Source organism: Vulpes vulpes, chromosome 9 (genome assembly GCF_048418805.1).
Source record: "Vulpes vulpes isolate BD-2025 chromosome 9, VulVul3, whole genome shotgun sequence".
Classification (NCBI taxonomy): Eukaryota; Metazoa; Chordata; class Mammalia; order Carnivora; family Canidae; genus Vulpes; species Vulpes vulpes.
The window spans coordinates 19,517,847-19,537,343 of record NC_132788.1 but is presented as its reverse complement, the minus strand read 5'-3'; the positions used below and the strand labels follow the sequence as shown (position 1 = coordinate 19,537,343).

The 19,497-nt window shown below is 40.3% G+C and overlaps 1 protein-coding gene across 1 annotated transcript in view; it reads right to left on the bottom strand.

The window, feature by feature from the left end:
- DOCK5 (dedicator of cytokinesis 5) overlaps positions 1-19,497 on the bottom strand; it is a 211,821-nt gene that overhangs the window by 95,170 nt on the left and 97,154 nt on the right. Inside the window, exons 7-13 of the mRNA XM_072719500.1 lie at positions 16,922-17,057; positions 15,434-15,591; positions 14,290-14,371; positions 11,703-11,832; positions 8,749-8,821; positions 5,019-5,161; positions 2,037-2,162 (exon numbers count right to left, since the gene is read on the bottom strand). Coding sequence (XP_072575601.1) covers positions 2,037-2,162; positions 5,019-5,161; positions 8,749-8,821; positions 11,703-11,832; positions 14,290-14,371; positions 15,434-15,591; positions 16,922-17,057 — 848 coding nt within the window. The remainder of the gene's footprint in view (positions 1-2,036; positions 2,163-5,018; positions 5,162-8,748; positions 8,822-11,702; positions 11,833-14,289; positions 14,372-15,433; positions 15,592-16,921; positions 17,058-19,497) is intronic.

Here is a 19,497-nt window from a genome sequence, read left to right as displayed (position 1 = left end):
ACAATGAGAAGACGGCCATCTCCAAGCTAAGGAGGAAGGCTCAGAAGAAACCAACTCCACGATGCCTTAATCTCGAACTTCCAGCCTCCAGAACTGGGAGAAAATAAATGTCTGTGGTTGAAGCTGCCCATCCTGTGGTACTTTATTAGGGCAGCCTGAGCAAACTAATACAGGCAATAAGGACTAAATACTGAGGAACTCTTAACAGGCGAGGTAGAGGGTGACATGCTAGCAAAGGGGAATGGAGGAAAAAAGAGAAGAGTGTGGGTCCCTGACGATGAGGGGGGAACGTTTCAACAAGGGAGTAGTGGGTCGTGTCATGTGCTGCTGAGAGAACCAGAAACAATCCTTAGGCTAAAAAAAATATCCACGGGACTTAGGTGACATTACAAACTCTGGTGACTCTAGTGACACCATTCTGGACAGAAGAGAGTGGCTGGCAGATGCAGAAACAGAGAGTATGTGATCACTTCTTAGATTCTGGCAGAGAGCAGGAGCGCCTGAGCCAGAGGGGGGAGTCTAAGGCATCTCTGGAGCCTGTTCAAATGGTGATGAGGAGCTACAAGATAAGGAACTCCGGTCTTGATCTCTGATTTCTCAAACTTGGCCAATCACCAGAATCAGCAGAGGAGCCCTAGTCCTACAAACTGAATCAGAGATCTGCAAGACTCTGGGAACCTGTATTTTAATGTTTCCCAGCTGATCCAAAGACCAGCATTTGGGAGCCATCATCCCAGATGATTTTCAGAGTCTATTATACAGCCCTGGCAGTCCGGGAACCAATCTGAGTAACTAGAAAGACTAGAAAGAAATCTTCCTAGCCAGATTTGAAAGATCAATTCGCTTTGTCCAAAAAAATACATCTCTCCATTTTATTTTTTCATCTTTTGTTCTCACTGTAGTAATAACACAGCCTGCAATTATAGGAATATTACCAATGCTTATGTTTTTAAACAAGAAGAAGACAAAAATTTTCACAGAATGAAGATGAAGATGTGTTAGGCTCAGGAAGTCTGGAAGGGAATGACATCAGTGGACTTCTTTCATGAGAAAAGAAGATGGTCTCCATTTAATAGTTCTTTTTCCCATTCATCTTTTTCTTTTTTTTTTTCCATTCATTTTTTTGAATGCTCACTACATGCAGACAGTGTGTGTGGCAACACAGTATTACTGCTCCTTAATCTTCAAAATGAGTAAGATGTTGTATTACTTTAAAAAAAAAACCCAATTTTTATGCAATAGACAACAGCAAGGTTTTCTTAAATTTCTCCAACATGCCAAAGATTACTTACTTATATATTTTATCTACCCATCTATAAAAACATATAATATGATGATCTTTTAATGTTTATTTATAACACAAATGCTTTATATAATACATAAATATCTTAAATAAAGCTCCTTGAGGTGATTTCCCTTTATTACTATAAACATTGAGAAATTAAATGGGTTAAGTCAGCGAATTCAAGAGAACACACAGGCAGATCACCAACACGTGATGCCAAAAAAGACAAAACTAAAGTAAGAAGGCTGTAGAATGTTTACATTCTTGTCACCACAAGTATGGGGAGAGCCAAGCACACAGTCGGGATTTAAGCAAATGGGGCTGAGGGTCTGGCTGATGCTGAGCTGAGCAGTCACCTCGCTAGAGCTTCCTGGCCGGCAGCCCACAATGCAGGGATGTCATCCTGAGAAAGTGACACGGGACGAGGCAAATCACCTTTGGTACAAAACCAGCGCTCCCATTAGTTCTCCTTAAGGGATAATTTAGTGAAGAATCTCAGAGGGGCTTTTGCAGAGCATAAATGAAGAGCATGAAGAGGAAGCTCTGAGTTACATGCAGAAGCATTATCTCATGCTTGTGTACTAGGTACCCCCACTCTGTTAGTGTCCCCTACTGTCTTGATACCACCAAATGCAGGTAACTAAATACCACAGAGGATCTTACGTTGCCTCAACCACTCTGTTGGAAGTCACTGCTGCATGAAGGGAGAACTAGAGGAAGCAGAACAGATGAACCAAGTCAAAGCTTTTACCTGGAAGTATTATTTCAGGAAAGCCCATTTTTCGGGCGATTGCAGTTGATCTATCCACCAAGTGTGAAAAATTCTTCTGAACCTGCGTGAGGTCACCTGGCAAAAGCTTCAAAGATATCCAAAGCCCTTGAAAGAAAGAGAGGATGAACTTTTAGTTCTCTTTATGATCTATACCATAAACACACATCGAAATGCTGAGAAAAATATACGCATTGTGTTAATATACAGATACTTTATTATAAAAATGTAAATTCTCCCCCAGTGAACTTAAATTTTCATGACACGCCTATCAAAATCACAATAAGACTTCTCTGAGAATTTGACAGAGATGTGAACAGATGTTTACTTTGGGGGAAAACAGAACACGAGTAAAGATAGCCCCCGCCATCAGATACTAAAATACTGTATAGCTGTAGTGAAGTGTTGTATTCATGGTAGAAAACAATTAGATTAATTACTATAATATACAGCAATTTAATATATAGTAAACATGCATAACAAATCCTGAAAAAAAGAAACAATTTCATAAATGTGCTGGAATAATTTTCTTGCTACTTAAGAGAATCAATCTAATTTCTTACCTTGCTTTTTCATTAAAATAAATTCCTACTAAAATAAGAACCTTTTTTTCTAAGTATAGAGACAAATGAAGAAATCAGACATAAAAAGAATTACTGAGGGGCATATGGGTGGTTCAGTCAATTAAGTGTCTGACTCTTGATTTCGGCTCAGGCCATGATCTCAGGGTCATGGGATCGAGCCCCATGTGGGGCTCCACACTCAGTGAGGAGTCTGAGGATTCTCACCCCTACCCCTAACCCTCTCCCCACTGGTACACACTCTCAAATAAATAAATAAATCTTTTTAAAAAAGAATTATCTATACACAAATGGAAAGTTGTGATATTTATAAAGAAGTGAAATGCAGGCTGCAAATGGTGAAATACCCCTAAGAAATTACAAGAAAAACATCAAATACATAGACCATGAAGAGACTATTCACAAGGAAGTACATAGGTTGGCGAATCTTTGACACATCAAAAATTGAAAAATACATGTTCTCTATAAGACATTATCTTCATAAAAACTGAGAAGGAAACCTTTAGGAAAACTCACAAATGCATAGGAAGGCTAGGCAATTCATCATCAAGTAGTTTTTTTTTTTTTTTTTAAATGCAAGGGAACTCTGGAAGTCTACTTTTCACCTTTCAAACAGGTGAATTTTGTTTTGTTTTGTTTAGAGAGAGAAAGAAAGAGAGAGAGCGTGCGTGACCAAGTGCATGCAAAGGGCAGGTGAGAGGGTAACAGAATGAATTCTAAGCAGCCTCCACATCCAGCATAGAGTCTGACCCAGGGCTGGATCTCATGACTCTGAGATTATGACCTGAACCAAAATCAAGAGTCAAACGCTTAACTGACTGAGCCACCTAGGGGCTCAACAAACAGGTAAAGATTTCTAAATATCAGCTCACCAAGTGGGCACTGTGACAATTATCACCCAGTGGCAGAAGTCGATAGGAAGCAATCTGGAAATACGTGTATCTCTGCCTTTGAGCTCATTCCATCATTTGACCCAGGAATCCTACTTCTGGGAATTTTCTTAGGGGAGGTAATCCTAACTATGGAAAAAGCTTCATAAATAAAAGTAGTCATAGCAGAGTTATTTAAATTTATAATGGTGACAAAATAGAAAACACTAAAGTGTTTACTTGGGGGGGGGGCAAATTTTCTTAAATCCAAGCAATAAAATATCATGCAGACGGCTACAGAAAAATATTTGTGATGAGCATAAAAACATTTGAAAAGTATTTGCTTTGCTAAGCAGCAAGAGAGGAATTTTTTTTTTCACTTTTATTTGGGAAAAAAAAATTACACACACACAGCAATTTGTTTAGTATAAGGATTTTCCACTCTAATAAATCATGTCCCAGGTTAGGAGTTCTAATACAACAGAAACATATTTCACTATTCATTTTCAGATTCTTTTATGATTCCTCACCATGTCTTTCCTGTCCAGAACAACTGTGAATACGTGGAAAATGAAATACATTGAAAATAATGTGTTTCCTGATTGCCTCTACTTCAGTAGATAGTCACAGGGCGTTAAAAAAAAAAAAAAAAAAGAAAAGAAAAAAAAAGAAAAAAGAAAAAGAAAATGAAAAAAATGACCCAATCTTCAAAATTATCCCCAAATCATCACCATCTTGATATTTGAATTTTAAAATTTTAGCTAGTTTTTTTTATATTATTTGAATTTAAAATGCAGTTTCAATGGGTGGAATTTCTTAATTAAAACTGTGTCAACTGAAATGCCTGTGTGGTTCAGTGGTTGAGCATCTGCCTTTGGCTCAGGCTGTGATCCCGGGGTCCTGGGATCAAGTCCCATATGGAGCCCCCCATAGGCAGCCTGCTTCTTCCTCTGCCTATGTCTCTGCCTCACTCTCCATGTCTCTCATGAATAAATAAATAAAATATTTAAAAATAAAATAATAAAACTTTGTCTATAGAATATTACACAGAAGCACTAAAAACAACTCAAAATGTTTTGCTAGTTAGCCCATTGTTTCACATTAATATCTGTTCATTTGTATCACTTTGGTCTCTTTCCTCTTCATTTTAGGGAATGTAATGAAATAGACATTTAGAGGGTGGAACATAATAATCCCCAAACTTCTTTCTCTTTGTGCATTTACCTAGAATTAGCATTGGGATTGTAGGGGAGACAAAACTAAGAAAGGATCCATGGGATAAACATTGGTCCCACAGAATTTACAAAATACAGCTGTGATCCAATTCTGTGCTGGGTGCAGCTTTGATGCTCCTCAGTATTAAATGCCTTCAGCAGGAAGCTGAGGTAAGCAACCCCCCAGTAGCATCTGCTTTGCATCAGAGAAAGACAGGGAAAAGCGCCCAAGCCCAAGGACCCAATGCCAATGCCGCTCCCCCACTCCCCCACCCAGCTTACTAATGCAGGGCTGTGTACCTTGTCCTTTGTGATTCACTTCCTTCGCTGCTATCACTTTATTCAAGACTGAAGTGAGTGGCTCATTCTCCCCAATCACATGGGATGTTATCAGGGGTGACATGATTAGCTGTCTCTGTCGGATATAGGTTTCCATTGCAATTCTGGGAAAATCAGAAATGAGAGGTAAGGAAAAAAGGGGAAGTTTCTGTAGCACAGCTTCAAATCGGGTGGGTCCTGTAATAATTTGGAAATATAAACACTAGACACATCTCACTAGAGGACTCTTCTTTCCTTTATTTTTCCTTTAACCACCTATCTTGGTCATTTCCAAGATGAATTTGGTGTCTAAGATACGCACTCGATGGAAAAAGGAAAAATAAACTTCTCAAGAACAAATGAAACTGATGTGGCCAAATGTTAACAAAATCAGAGGCAGTGCCTAATGCTCTTTCTGAGGCAGGAGAGGCTGATGTAATGGAACTGGGGATGGAAGTGGGGATGAGGTAGGAGACCTGGCCTCCAGTTCTGGTTCTACCCAATGGTAAGCTCCGGGCCTCAGTTTCCTCATCTGTAACATGAGTCTAGATCATATGCCTTTCAAATGGCTCCATCTGGCACCAACACCCAACCTACATACAAGAGCAATATGCAAACAGCAGCTTTTGGAGGCTGTTCCTAGATTCTCATGTGATGACAAACTATATGTAGAGTTACGATGGCATAGCCACTGGCAAACAAGCTTTACTTTAATAATCCCACCAGGCCGAGGTTCATATAGGGAGATCATAGAGCCACACACAGCCCTCCTGACAGCACAATCACTCTCAGGTGCTACCTATCAGCCTGGTGCAATTCAGTAGTCTCCCTCTGTGTTGTGGTTTTGTTCTTTTGCCCACTATGCAAGCCAGCTTTATCTGCAGGGTTCTGATCTATATTCTGATAGTAGCAGGAAAATGTAATGCAATGTCTTACTGAAAAGCCAGGTGGCTGTGATCTGAGTGGCTGTCTTCAAACGACCCTCTCTTAAAGGGACTAGCAGAATACATATAGGAGACTCTCCTGATATAACACTGTAAAGCTCTTGAGATAAGTTATGAAAACATTTGCCATAAATCTTAGGAGTGAAAAGCCAGAGACTTGTGATTTGCATCATAAATGCTTTACAGTGGCTGTTGGCTGCACAGTGAGCAGTAATCAAATTGGGGCTGGGCTCCTCAGCAACTCAAAGTGTGTATTATTATATGGGAAGGCGATCTCAGGGCTTCACTGCTTCAACATGACAGCCTGATGGGCACTAGTTCAGAAATTAGGCAGGGAGGCACATAACCAAAGGATGAAATAGACCTCAGAAGTGAAATACACCTACAGAATAACTTTCGCATTCATGCATGCCGCTCCTATTATGTATATACATATATAATATGTGTATATACATGATGCGCATATAATAGTGATACATAATAGCATTATGCACATATATAATAGGAACATCCATGGACACGTAAGTTCTTTATGTTTATATATATCATAACCTATAATATACACATTTTAATGTATCTAAATATATACTCATATTTATTCTCTATATATTATTTACTTAATATTTATTCAACGTTTAAGATAGTCATATATTAATATATTAATACCTTTTTAACTCCATGGATTAATATAAAATTATAGTTTAATATAAAAATTTAATATAAAATTATATGTTTATTACATTTAATATATTTATTTAATATAGTTGAATGTGTATGTAGCTATTTATATTGGGATCAACATTCAAGAATTTCAAAGTCATCTCATAATTCATATTAGTACTAAGCTACATAAAATATTTACCTTGTCACATTCTTGGAGGGTGGGTATAGGTGGTAGGATACTAAGTAAGCACACATTTAAAAAATTATTAATAACAGCCTTTGGATGAAGGAAGAAAGTGCTACTTAGCACAAGCTATTTGTACTATTATATTACTATTACTATTAGAAACTGGTCCAATGGTGGTAGGCTTTAAACTGAGAAAGAAAGATTTTTGTACTTTATATAAAATTACATATAATACATATTTTTTTTGTAGAAAAAAAAATAGGAACACAGAGTTAAACAAAAATGGAGTAAAATCACCTTTGGTTACATTAACGGAAATACTCACTGTTAATTATGGAGTATATTCTTTGAAATATCTACATTTTGAGGCTTCTAATGCCCTGTAACAATTTATATTTTTATAAGTACCATGTACTTTATGTCCACCCAAACTCCAGATATTGTATATATTTTCAAGACTCAGTCAAACCAAATATCAAGACTCCTTGTTTAATTTGCATTCCATTGATTCTCAATGAATTTACAGGCCATTTCTTTCTGTGTGTACGTGTGCATGGCCATGTGTGTATATATATGCATGTATATTATTTTCTGCTCATACCCTTATGAATTTCTACTAATTATATAGTCAAAATATTCATCCTTTTTTCACATACATTGCAAAGATTTTACTAAATTTTATTCTGGACATAAGTTATTTAAAATTTTTGTGTGGTTTAACCTGTCAATTTTTCTTTTTTGGTCAAATCTTTGGAGTCTGAGTCAGCAAGACCTCCCACACACCACTATTACATAAAACTTCTGTTTTTCTGCAGTATTTTAAGATTTTAGTTCTTACACTTATACATTTAATCAATCAGAATTTACAGTGGCACAAGATGTGAGACAAGGCTCTAGTTTAGGTTCCATAAATGATTAGCTAATTTTGTCAAATAATTCATCTCTGCATAGTTCCTATTTCTTCACTGATGTGCACTATTATTTAAAAAAAATCATATATGAATTCAAGCATCCTTGGCCTGGTTTCCAGAATTCTCAGCAGTTCTACTGATCTGCTGTGGCAGCTACAGGTTGGCTGAGACAGTCACCCTCCCTCACTGACACGACTGCTCTGTTAGGACTCAGTTCTATCATCTTCCGTGGCCTCGTTTAGGCCACCTGCATGTGGGGTAATGCGAGCACGACTGCTAGAGCCAGCCACCATGTTCACACATACACTTCTTCAGAGTCATGTGGGTTGGCATTTGTTGGCCCACAACTCCCCGGGGGCCCGCCCAGGCCTCCAGCTCCCAAAGCTCAGTCTGAGTCTTAGCCGAGCTCTTCAGGGAATCCTTCCATGTCCTCCCAGGCTGGTTCTCCTTCCACCAGCAGGAGCCCAGGCATTATTAGTCAGCCCCTCACTCTCAAACCTCCTACACTCCTTCTACTCAAAGTGTGGTCTCCAGCTCAGCAGCAGCAGCAGCAGCAGCAGCCGGAAGCTTGTCAGTTCAGCCTCCAGACCTACCAGACCACGTTTTTGTTCTGACAAAATCTCACAGAAGCCCTGTGCTGTCCTGCATGATGCCCTGTCTTCTGTAATACTTGCACCCTACAACAGGGTGCAAATACACTTTGGCCTTTCTGACACTTACAGGGCACCATTCTCTGGTTTCTAGTGTGGATAGAGATTTGCCCCTTCTATTCCATCGGCCCTTTCTATAAAATCAGAAAGGTTACATTTGCCCTCTTACATGTGATCCCAATATAAAGGACCTTGAATAAAGCCTTCTGTCAACTTCTATCTCACAATCTTCCAGCTTCCGAGGCTTTCCTTCTGTAACTGAGCAAATGGTTCCTAGCACCTGGTTCTGTGTTAACAGATCATTCAGAGAACTACTCCCGGTCTCAAGTCACCCGGGATAAATGCCAAAGTACTTACTGCTGAAAGGGAATAAAATGCTGCTTTTCTTCATCATCCACCTTCCCATGTATGATATCAGTAATATCCATCACTTAGGAAAAAGATAAAAGTTAATTAAAGAACTTAATTGCTTCAGGCTTCAATAAGTTACAATGGAAAATTATGGTATCTGCAAACACAGGACACCAGAGAAGAAAGATACCAAGCAGGGACACCCCGTGTCTTTGCCAGCGAGGACTCCCTGTGCCCAGCCTGCAGAACGATTCATCAGGAGCTCTGGCAGAGGCTTGGATTTCTCTCAGATCAACCCTGCAAACTACCCGCTTTTTAAAATTCTACACGACCAAGTGCTAAATTCTTGAGAAATCTGAAACCATTTTGTTTGTTTGTTTGTTTTAGCAAGCCTGCATTCAAAGACACAGAGCACACATATTTCTGTTAGGAGTGTTAAGAGAATGAAGATCTGAGAAACTCAAAATTGAAGTGGTCAACCGCCTCTTGGACTTGGCATAGTCGCACCTGGTTTCCATGTCCACAAAGGTAAACCAAGGTGCCAGCAGCACAGAACTGAAGATCACACAGTGATTTGCTCCTTTGGACAAGAAGAACAAGTAATACAGCATCATTCTGCACCTTCCGGGTGTATTATCTTATTATACAGATACTATTATTTGCCCTACTTTAAAAGATGAGCAAAATGAGCACAGGAAAGGTTGGTAATTGGCCCTAGATCCAAAGTTTTAAGTGGTCAAGCCAGGGTATGAACCCAAGAGTGATTATGGGGTCAAATCACTTAAGCCAATAATACCCTGCTGCCTGGAGAACTAATAAGTGGGCCACTCCACAGCTGCTCAGACGAGGCAGGGCCCATGGCCAAGAGGCCACCCGTGGTTAATGAATTACAATCCGGCCATAAAACACACACTCACAATCTACTCTCCCGATAACCTGTTTGGAGATTAAAAGAAGTACTGATATAGGAAACATTTCTCGTATGAAAAAGTAAAGGATAAGGACAGAAATGCCTTCTCAAAGCCAATGGGTAAGGCCTGGGAAATAGTAATGTTGGTGAAAGGATGCTGTGAAAGCGGGCTGTGCCATCAGTCCCTAACAGACCCCTACAAATACTGTACAAAAAAAATGCTGAAAAATCTGTGTCTGGCACATGTAGTCCTCAAACAGGCAGTTCATTTGCTGATGCCATCATGTAGTTACTCATCTGCTGATCGGTGCTTGGCATCGAGGATCAGAGTAAATTACTGTTCTCTCCTTACATGTGCACCCACCCACCTACTCTGAAACAGAAAAGCAAGCAAAGCCGCAAGCTTGATGTTCCCATCTCTTTGGCCCATTTTGAAGGACAGCGATCTCGAATATGCCCTAAATTTGAAGTTCAGTGGATTGTCATATACATGGCTAAATTGTGCTAGACCAGGGCTCTCAGTCTTTTCTGAGATTTCACTTTAATTCTCTATCAGGAGTAATGCTGCGCCCTCTTCAGAGACTGGCAGACCTTGAGCAGCAAATGGGAGTGCAGGCTGGTCAAGGGATGAGAGTGCAGAGTCTCATAGAGAGAAAGCCTTGTTTTCCACACAACCCACAAGTTCAAGCCTGCTGACATTTTCTGGCCATTTGTTCCAGGAGAACTATGGCATTTCATTGACAGCTTTCAAAACTTCTTGGCAACCAAGACGTCAGTGTATGACCCGGAATGTATTTCCTCGATTTAACAAACTACAGAAGAAAATGCAGGGCCTCTCGGAAGGGATTTTGATTTAAGCCAAGGGCCCTCTTTGAAAGCAGTTACCAACACCATGTTGACTTTGAAGAGTAAATCTCTCAGACCAGCAAAGTCTTTCTAGGGAGAATTTTATTGGACTGAAATCAATATGCAGCCTGCAGGCAGGGAGAATGCCAATAGTCACAACTGAGCCTCTACTCCAGTCCTACTGAGCACAAGGCACTGTGCTGAGCACTGAGAGAAAAACAAAGGAGATGGGGTCTAGGTGAGGATGCAGAACCCAAGAAAAGACAATTGGTAGCCCTGGGCAGTAAATGCTGTGTGTCTGATACTAACGCTGACAACCAAATTCATCTTGCACTGTCTCTAGGTTTCCCTCCCTATGTTTAATTGTGTGTGTGTGTGTGTGTGTGTGTGTGTGTGTGTGTGTGAGGAGGGTAAAATATACATAGCATAAAATCTGCTGTTTGGGGCACCTGGGTGGTTCAGTGGTTGAGTGTCTGCCTTTGGTTCAGGTCATGATCCCAGGGTTTGGGGATTGAGTACCACATCGGGCTCCCCACAGGGAGCCTGCTTCTCCCTCTGCCTATGTCTCTGCCTCTCTCTCTCTCTCATAAATATTTTTTTTAATATGCCATTTTAAGCATTCATAAATGTACAGTTTAGTGGCATGTAGTACATTCACAGTGTTGTGCAGTCAGCTGCACCATCCATCTCCAGAACTTTTTTATCTTCCCAAACGGAAACTGTCCCCTTTAAACACTAGCTCCCCTCATTCCCCTACCCCCACCCCCAGCAAGCCCCATTCTACTTTCTATCTCTGTGACTCCGACCACTCTAGGTACCTCATGTAATTGAGAGCATGCTGTTTATTTTTTTGTGACAGGCTTATTTCACTTTACACAATATCCTCGGGGTTCATCCACATTGTGGACTTTCCTTCCTTTTTAAGGCTGAATGATATTCCACTGTATGTACAGACCACATTTTGTGTACTGTTTATCTATCCATGAACACTTGGGTTGCTTCGCCTTTGGGCTATTGTGAATAAGGGTGTACTTGTACCCGGGTGTACAAATATCTTATAACCTTCTGCTTCCAGTTCTCTTGGGTAGACACCCAGAAGTGGGATTCCTGGATCATAAGTTCTATATTTCACTGCTTGAGGCCCTGCCATGCTGTCTTTTATAGCGGCTGCACCATTTACATTTGTCTCTGGGTCGTTCTGTACCTGCTACTCCAAAAGGTCTTCGGAGCCCACAGGTGTGCTTTTTGCCATCCTTCAGCTCCATGTGGCCCACTCGGACAATCTGGCACACGAGGCTGATGCGGGGTCGGATGAGGTCTGTGCTACTGAGATCCTGAAGGGACAGAGAACATGTAAAAGGAGATCATGCCACATCACCCTGTCACCTTTGTTGCTCTTTTCACTCTACAACAGACCACCGTTTGGAGCATATTTTCCTAATATTAGAATTGCAGCATAACTTCTTCCTTCCCCGTCCCCACCCAAGAACTACCATGGTATCCCAAGAAAATGACTGTATTCAAAAAAGGAAGGAATTTTTTTTATTTCCCAGTTCCTACTTCAAGTTGAGAAATCAGATCTCAATTGAAAGCCTCTAATTTATCCATTTAAGCAGGGTACTTAAAAATTGGGACACCTGTCATCACTACTTTCTATTCTGCTAGGACATAGCTGAGCACAGGATGCATTTCAGTGTCAAATGAAATCAAAGACACTGTGTGACACTGACATTTATGGAGGAATCTATACAGGCTGGTGATATTTCATTTCATCTCCCAAATAATCCTGTGAGGCAACTATAACAGAGAAATTTACATGTGCTGGTTTCTATAAATTATTCATCTGTTTTATGAGAGGCATTCATTGAGAGCTTCTGGGTGGATGTTGATTAATGAAAGATGTGTAGATAAGATGTCTTTTTTTTTTTGTGGTTCATGTTCTACACTTGTTTGTATTCTTAAGGCTGGATGAGTAAACCCATGAATGAGCCCACATATCTCATTCTCTAACATCAAAAATAATTTAATTGCATTTCAAATTCCTTTCATGAAACAGCTATCCAAAGGCCTCTTTACTGAATCAAGAATTACTTTCGAATAGTCACTCCAAACCCATCCTCTGTAATTTAGTTAACTCAGGTCTCCAAGATAAGAATACAAAGCAATGATAGCATCAACCCTGAATTTCTGCTCCAGGTTTTGTGAGGCTTCTGTTAATAGAAACATAAAGACTCTAGGTGACTATTTATACAAATGTGGCACACTGATATTATTTAATAATGTACAATCATTTGTAAAAGAAGATTTTGTAGAATGTTGAGTGATCAAGAAAGTGGTCACCACATTTTATTTAATTGAAAAGGCTGGAAATGAAATTTACTTCCCAAGAAGACCCTCATTGGTAAGGGGAGTGGGGGGAAGGGGATGAAATGCAGCTTTTCTAAAATGCTATCGACTAGAAGACAATTATCGACTAGAAGAAAATTAAGCAATTCCTTTTATAATGTTTTTTTTTCCCCCAAGGGACACATTGAGTGATAAATGCCTTTTGATTTTAGGGAAAAATCCACATTATTTGTGAACTGAGGAAGGAAGGTTTCAGGAAGAGTTCCAGCTCTTTCTCTTTGTTTGCCAAGTGGTAAAGATACAGGTGTGTCAGTATATGAGCAGTAATGACACCGTGCTCATCCCAGAAATGAGATGTTAATAGAAGGACTGAATAATAATGAGAAATGAATGAACAGGGGGAATCCCTGGGTGGCGCAGCGGTTTGGCACCTGCCTTTGGCCCGGGGCGCAATCCTGGAGACCCGGGATCGAATCCCACGTCAGGCTCCTGGTGCATGGAGCCTGCTTCTCCCTCTGCCTGTGTCTCTGCCTCTCTCTCTCTCTGTGTGACTATCATAAATAAACAAATTTTAAAAAAAAATTTAAAAAAAAAAAGAAAAAAAAAAAAGAAATGAATGAACAAATGAGAGACTGATACACCTGTACTGGGTCTGCTGCTCCATATCACGTTCTTTGGCACTTTAACTTACACTATTTTCCTTGCTGTAGGAGCAGTAAGAGAACAAGGAAATAAAATATGTGCATGGGCTTAATTAAGGAAAGAAGGCAGAAAAGGAAGAGAGTTCTCTCCTTTAGGCCTAGTGCAGAGCAGTGAAGAGTCAATAAATTCCTCTTGACTGATACAGAGCAGTACTCCTCCTTCCTTGGAGAAAAGGAGGAGTATAGGGTAAAGTCCACTAAAATATGAGCAAACAAAAAAGTCAAGATCCTCATCTTTGCCTGAGCTATCACCTTGGTCTGGAACGCTCTTGTATCAGCATTGCTCATTCTCTTGTCAACTTTAAGTTCTTGCTCAAACCACCCCTTCTCCAGAAGGTCTGCCTCGACCTGCCTATTTTAAACAGCATCCCTTCCCCAGTCCAGAAACTCCCACCCCTCCCCAAAAGTACTTACGACTTCTAACATTCTGTACAATTTACTTATTTATTTGATCATTGTTTCTTATGGTCTCACCATTTTGGATAAAAGCTGTTTGAGGCCAGGAATGCTTTTTCTGATATGTTCACTATTATATCTCACAAGTGTCTATCTAGGTCAGTGGCTGGGATCTAATAATAGTGGCTCGATAAATATTTGCTAAATAAACAAGTGATTATTCCTGCTAGAGGGATTAGGATGATTTTTCTTTTCAGCTTTCCATTTCTTAAGTTTTCCATATACTTACCACAAGCACCTACTAATATCATAAGCACAGAAAATTATCAAACATAAGGTAGGACTTACAGTAAAAACTGCTTGAAGGTTATTAAGCTTCTCTATTTCCTTGGGCATCCCATTACTGCCCCAACGAATTAGGTAATTCTCACTGGTGAAGGAAAAAAAAAAAATCCTTAATGAAAGGCTAACTGATGGGGATGGGGCTGCCCTGAGCATAGACTTTACAGGGTAAAAACGAAGGCCCAAAAAACTCTGTTGAATTTATCAGCTAAGTGTGAATGTAGCGCCCAAGTGGCTGCTCCCTGGTCTCCTGGCTTTGGAGAAGCCTGCGTGCTGCAGCCCAGCTCTGTGATGCACGCCCAGGGTGGACCCAGACAAACACTACTCAGGATAGGCAAAGGCACAGCTGATTCTATCACATTTTGCTTCGGGACATTCTCCCACCTCCAATTCTTTGTATAAAAATTTCAGCTCTTCTGAATCTGGAATCTAATTTCAAAATAATCACTCTAAATCCATCCCCTGGAATCCACACCACTACACTTAAACAAAATTTCTACTATAGAAATAAACAGTTTGTAACAACCTTGAACCATCTGCTCAAGAAGAAATCTGTTTTCTTAGCTGCTCAGCTAAGTAGTAGCATGACTGTAGGGTCAAACAAAGCCTATTATCATTCCCTACAGCCTTAAAAAAAAAAAAAACCCTTTTTTTTTTTAAACAGACTTTATTTTTTAGAGCAGTTTTAGGTTGACAACAAAGTTGAGTGGACAGTACAGAGAGTTCCCATATACTCCCTGCCCCCCTACCCCCGCCAACAGAGCCTCACCCACTATGAGCAGCCCCCCAGCACAGTGGTACATTTGTTACAATTGCTGAACCTACACCAATACCTTACTACCGTTCAGAGTCCATAGTTTACCTTAGGGTTCACTCTTGATGTTTGTATTCTACTGATTTGGACAAATGTATCATGACACACATCCACCATTATAGTATCATACAGAATAGTTTTACTGCCCTAAAATCCTCTGTGCTCTGCTGATGTGTTCCTCCCTTATCTGGTCCCCAATGGTCTTTTGAACTCTTTGTCCTGTCTCTGATAAGTTTTATGTGACTCTAAGACCCTGGGAGTACATAGACTGTGGGTGGCAGGTGAAGGCTGGGTATTTTTGCAAGGTCAAGAGCAAATGGCCTGGGACTCCACTACCTGATGAAGGTGGACTGGTCCGGGTCATAGAGGGCCATGAACAACTCAGCGTCTTCCCCAATGTTGCAGACAAAGTTCTTGAAGTTCACATAGAGGCCATAAGTGTGGACAGCACTGAAGACAGACTGGCCTCGCAAGTCTAGGTTCTGAAGAACTGACTGAACACAAAGGAGGAGAGAGAAATCATCTCAGTTTCAGCAAATGGAAAATAATGGCCAAGACATGGGCCAGCAAATGGGGAACAAGTATAATTACCACCTGAGGGGAGAAACACTGACAGAGAAGAAAGTGTGTGCATGTGGCCAAAGGAGCAAGTGAGCAAAATATAATCACTATGATTTGGATGCTCAAGACTGTCCTCTTTGTGGGGTGCCTGGGTGGCTCAGTTGTTTAAGCATCCCACTTTTGATTTTGGCTCAGATCATGATCTCAGGGTCATGAGATGGAGCCCTGTGTCAGGCTTCACGCTCACCACAGAGTCTGAGATTCTCTCTCTCCCTCTCCTTTTGCTCCCCTTCTCCCCACTGTGCACACACACTCTTTCCTCTAAAATAAGTAAATAAATCTTTCAGGGGACGCGGCGGGAAGAACTGTCGTGTTCAGGGCCTTGAATCCAGCAAATTCAGTTAGTGCTATCTAAGGATGACAACTCATGGCTTAGCAGCTTCGAGAACTTCTCATCTCTCACAAAAGCCTCTGAATGAGCCTCATAGGCACAAAAATCATGATCCATTATTCTTCTTTTGGGGAATAGCTCTCATTGCAACACTGTAAAGGCTTCACTCTCAAGTGTGGTTAGCCACTGGATCCAGAAACACAATTAAATATGATTATAACTGTACTAAAGAAACAAAAACAACAGACTCAATAAACAGAAGTCTTTACTCATTAGAACAGAAAGATTAGAAGAATATATGCCAAAATATCAATATGGATGGGTCTGTGTCATCATACTATGGCGGGTTTTTCTTGTTCTCTTTCTCTGTACTTTTCTAATTTTTATTTAATGTCTAATTATTACTTTCAAAACCCTTGGAACGCATTATTTTTTAAATATTTTATTATTTAGTTTGGAAATTGTATCATATATACCAAATACAGTTACACCATACAAAGGCTCCCTCTCACCCAGTTCTCCTTCCTAGAGGCAATCATTAATTATCAGTTTCTTGTCTATCACTTCTCAGTTAGTCTATGCATATGCAAACACAGAGATACATATATCCTTTTCTGAGATATGAAGACTAGTGTTCTGTACACATGTTCTGCATCTTGCTCTTTTTCTATTAATGCACACTTTTGCAATCTTTCTGTATCAGAAGGTATACCGCTGCCTCATTCTTTCTGTTATGTTTTGCTTTCAGTGAAGCAATGAATGATTTTCTAAACATTTCTATCTCTGGTTGTCCATGACTCCCTTTCTCTCATTAAAGTAAAAGCAAAACCGGAATCTCGGCAGCCCAAATCTAGACACTGGAGAATGTATACCTTTTCTTCTTGGATCTTCTCCTCAATCCTTTTCGAGGCCATTTCATGGGCCTTGAAGAGGGCAATGGTGCTGGTCTCATCTGGGTCCAGGATGTTCCCATTGTCATCTCTTACTACCAGATCCAACCCAAGCATTCTAGAAAGAAAGGAGTGATTAGCGAGTTCTCCTCATTAAGAACAGACTCTCTTCTGAAGAGTCCCTGGAGGATGCACAGTTAGAAAGCTGGGCGTTGGACCAGTCAAGTTAAGAACAATTCCTTGGCTTTTCTCTTTTGGATTTCTGCCTCCTTTCCTCATAACTTATGGTAGGTAAGTTATGAAAACTCATGGTCATGTTAACCAAACTCAGAGGATATGCAAAGCAATTTGTTCCACAGAACCTCCATAGCAAAGGCAAAACTGGCACTGATTGCGACCAGATTACTCTGACCAATGGCTCTTCCCCTATCTTCTATCACTTGGCATAGGAGGAGTAATGATAGACCAGTCCCCAAATATCTGGGGGCTTTGTCTGATTTCCTTAAAAGTTCAATGTTGAAGACAGTCCTTGATTCAAGACTGTCTTAAAGGCAATCAGTGAAGTAGGTCCTGGCTGTTGGAATCTCATAACCTCAAAGCATGGGCTCTGATTTGAATCTTGGCTTGAATACATGCTAGCACAATGATTCCAGGTAATTTACTTCATTTTGCAAAGCCCTAACTTCCTCATCTGTTAATATCCCCCACCCTCAGAGCTGCTGCGAGAATTTAATGAGATAACACATAAAAAGCACGTAACACAATATCTAGTATATAGTACACTCTCCACAAATGGCAGCTCTTATCGCAGAAACCAGCACAAGAAAAAATCTGTGTTAAGTTGTAGCTCTGAGTGTTTTTTTAAAATATTTTATTTATTTATTCATAAGAGAAACAGAGAGGGAGAGAGGCAGAGACACAAGCAGAGAGAGAAGCAGGCTCCATGCAGGGAGCCTGACGTGGGACTCGATCCCGGGTCTCCAGGATCACACCCTGGGCTGAAGGCAGCGCTAAACCGCTGAACCACCCAGGATGCCCTGTAGCTCTGAGTGTTACATAGGGAAAGTAAGAGCCACATGACCTAGGCATGGCACTATCCCTACCAAGGCTCTTATGCCCGATGTGCACAAAGAAATAGAAAAAAATTTTTGTTTAGTTCCAATAAGTTGGGTACTGTGGTGGAAACAGGATACTGCTATCTGAATACCCAGCGTACATTCCAGGAACCAGCAATTTGGGAGAGTAGGGATGTCCAAACAGCAAGAAAGCTACGGGATAATAGTGAAATATGCCAAGTCTTTGGGAAGAAAGCAAAAATGTCTAATTACCCTCCTCCCTGTTTTATAGCATCTCCATTGACTGATTTAATCTGGCAGATTCCTTTCCATGACAGCCAGACCCACAGGCCACCCAGATGCAGGAGCTATGGGTCTTGCTGGCAGCTCAGAGACTGAGCACTGAGGCACTGATGAAGCAGCTTAATTTCTTGAGCTGCTTTTAAAGACTGGAGAGGGAAGGCAGGCTTGTCTGACCCTCAGTGGGACATTAACATCCTATGCTGAAGATCAGAGTCCTCCAGGCCAATGTCATACTGTGACAAGACTCAAAAATACTAGGGCAGTCTACATGCAAGGAGGGAATCTCCTAACCTATCTTAAAGCATGGGTTCTGCTGTCACTTAGACCAGGATTTAAATCTTGGTTTGAATACATGCTAGCAAGATGATTTCAGGTAATTTACTTTATACTTTGACTTATCCCACCATGTCTTTGAAGAAATACTCGAGCACATGATTAGCCACCCCTGTGGCTATAGTCCTATGAATGGACAAGTGACACGGGAGGGAACAGTTCATTCTTAACCCTAAGGAGGGAGCATTAAACATGAAATCATCAAGTTTGGGGTTCAAATTTAGACTTCCCCACTTCTGATCTCTGTGACTTGGAAATAAATTACTTAAGCTCACTTGATCTGTTTCTTTAACCATAAAATGAGTTATAATCAAGTAATATATATGAAGGAACATAGGAGATTTCAAATAATGATTGAATATGAATCTTGTATGTTATAGTCACTCTGGATATTTCTGAATATAGTTGCCAGAGTCTATAACATCTAAGTCCATAGGATAATGAGCTGTACTTTTACAGATGTCAGAAGTACATTCAAGAGTCCTGAGGCAAAGGGGGAAGGGGAAAAATCACATATGCACAACTTGAAGAAATTTAGAAAATGAAATGTCAGACAGATCAACAAAACTGAGGAACCAACCCAATCTTTTAAAAGGAGCTGGTCAGGAGAGATGTATCCCAGGCTACCATAAACTGATGAGTGGACTGATTTCCCATTTTCCAAAGGGAATCTATAGATCTGCTTTAGCTAATCAGAAAATTAACAAAGTGATTAACTCTTTCGAGGTTACTGGAGACATAATTGACAGGCTAAGAATATGTTTTACTCTTCTTGTAAATTTGGTTTTTATACACTTCACACAATGGTCCCAGTTAGGGACATGGAGATAAAGACAGAATGAATCTGACGTTGATTTAAAGTTCACT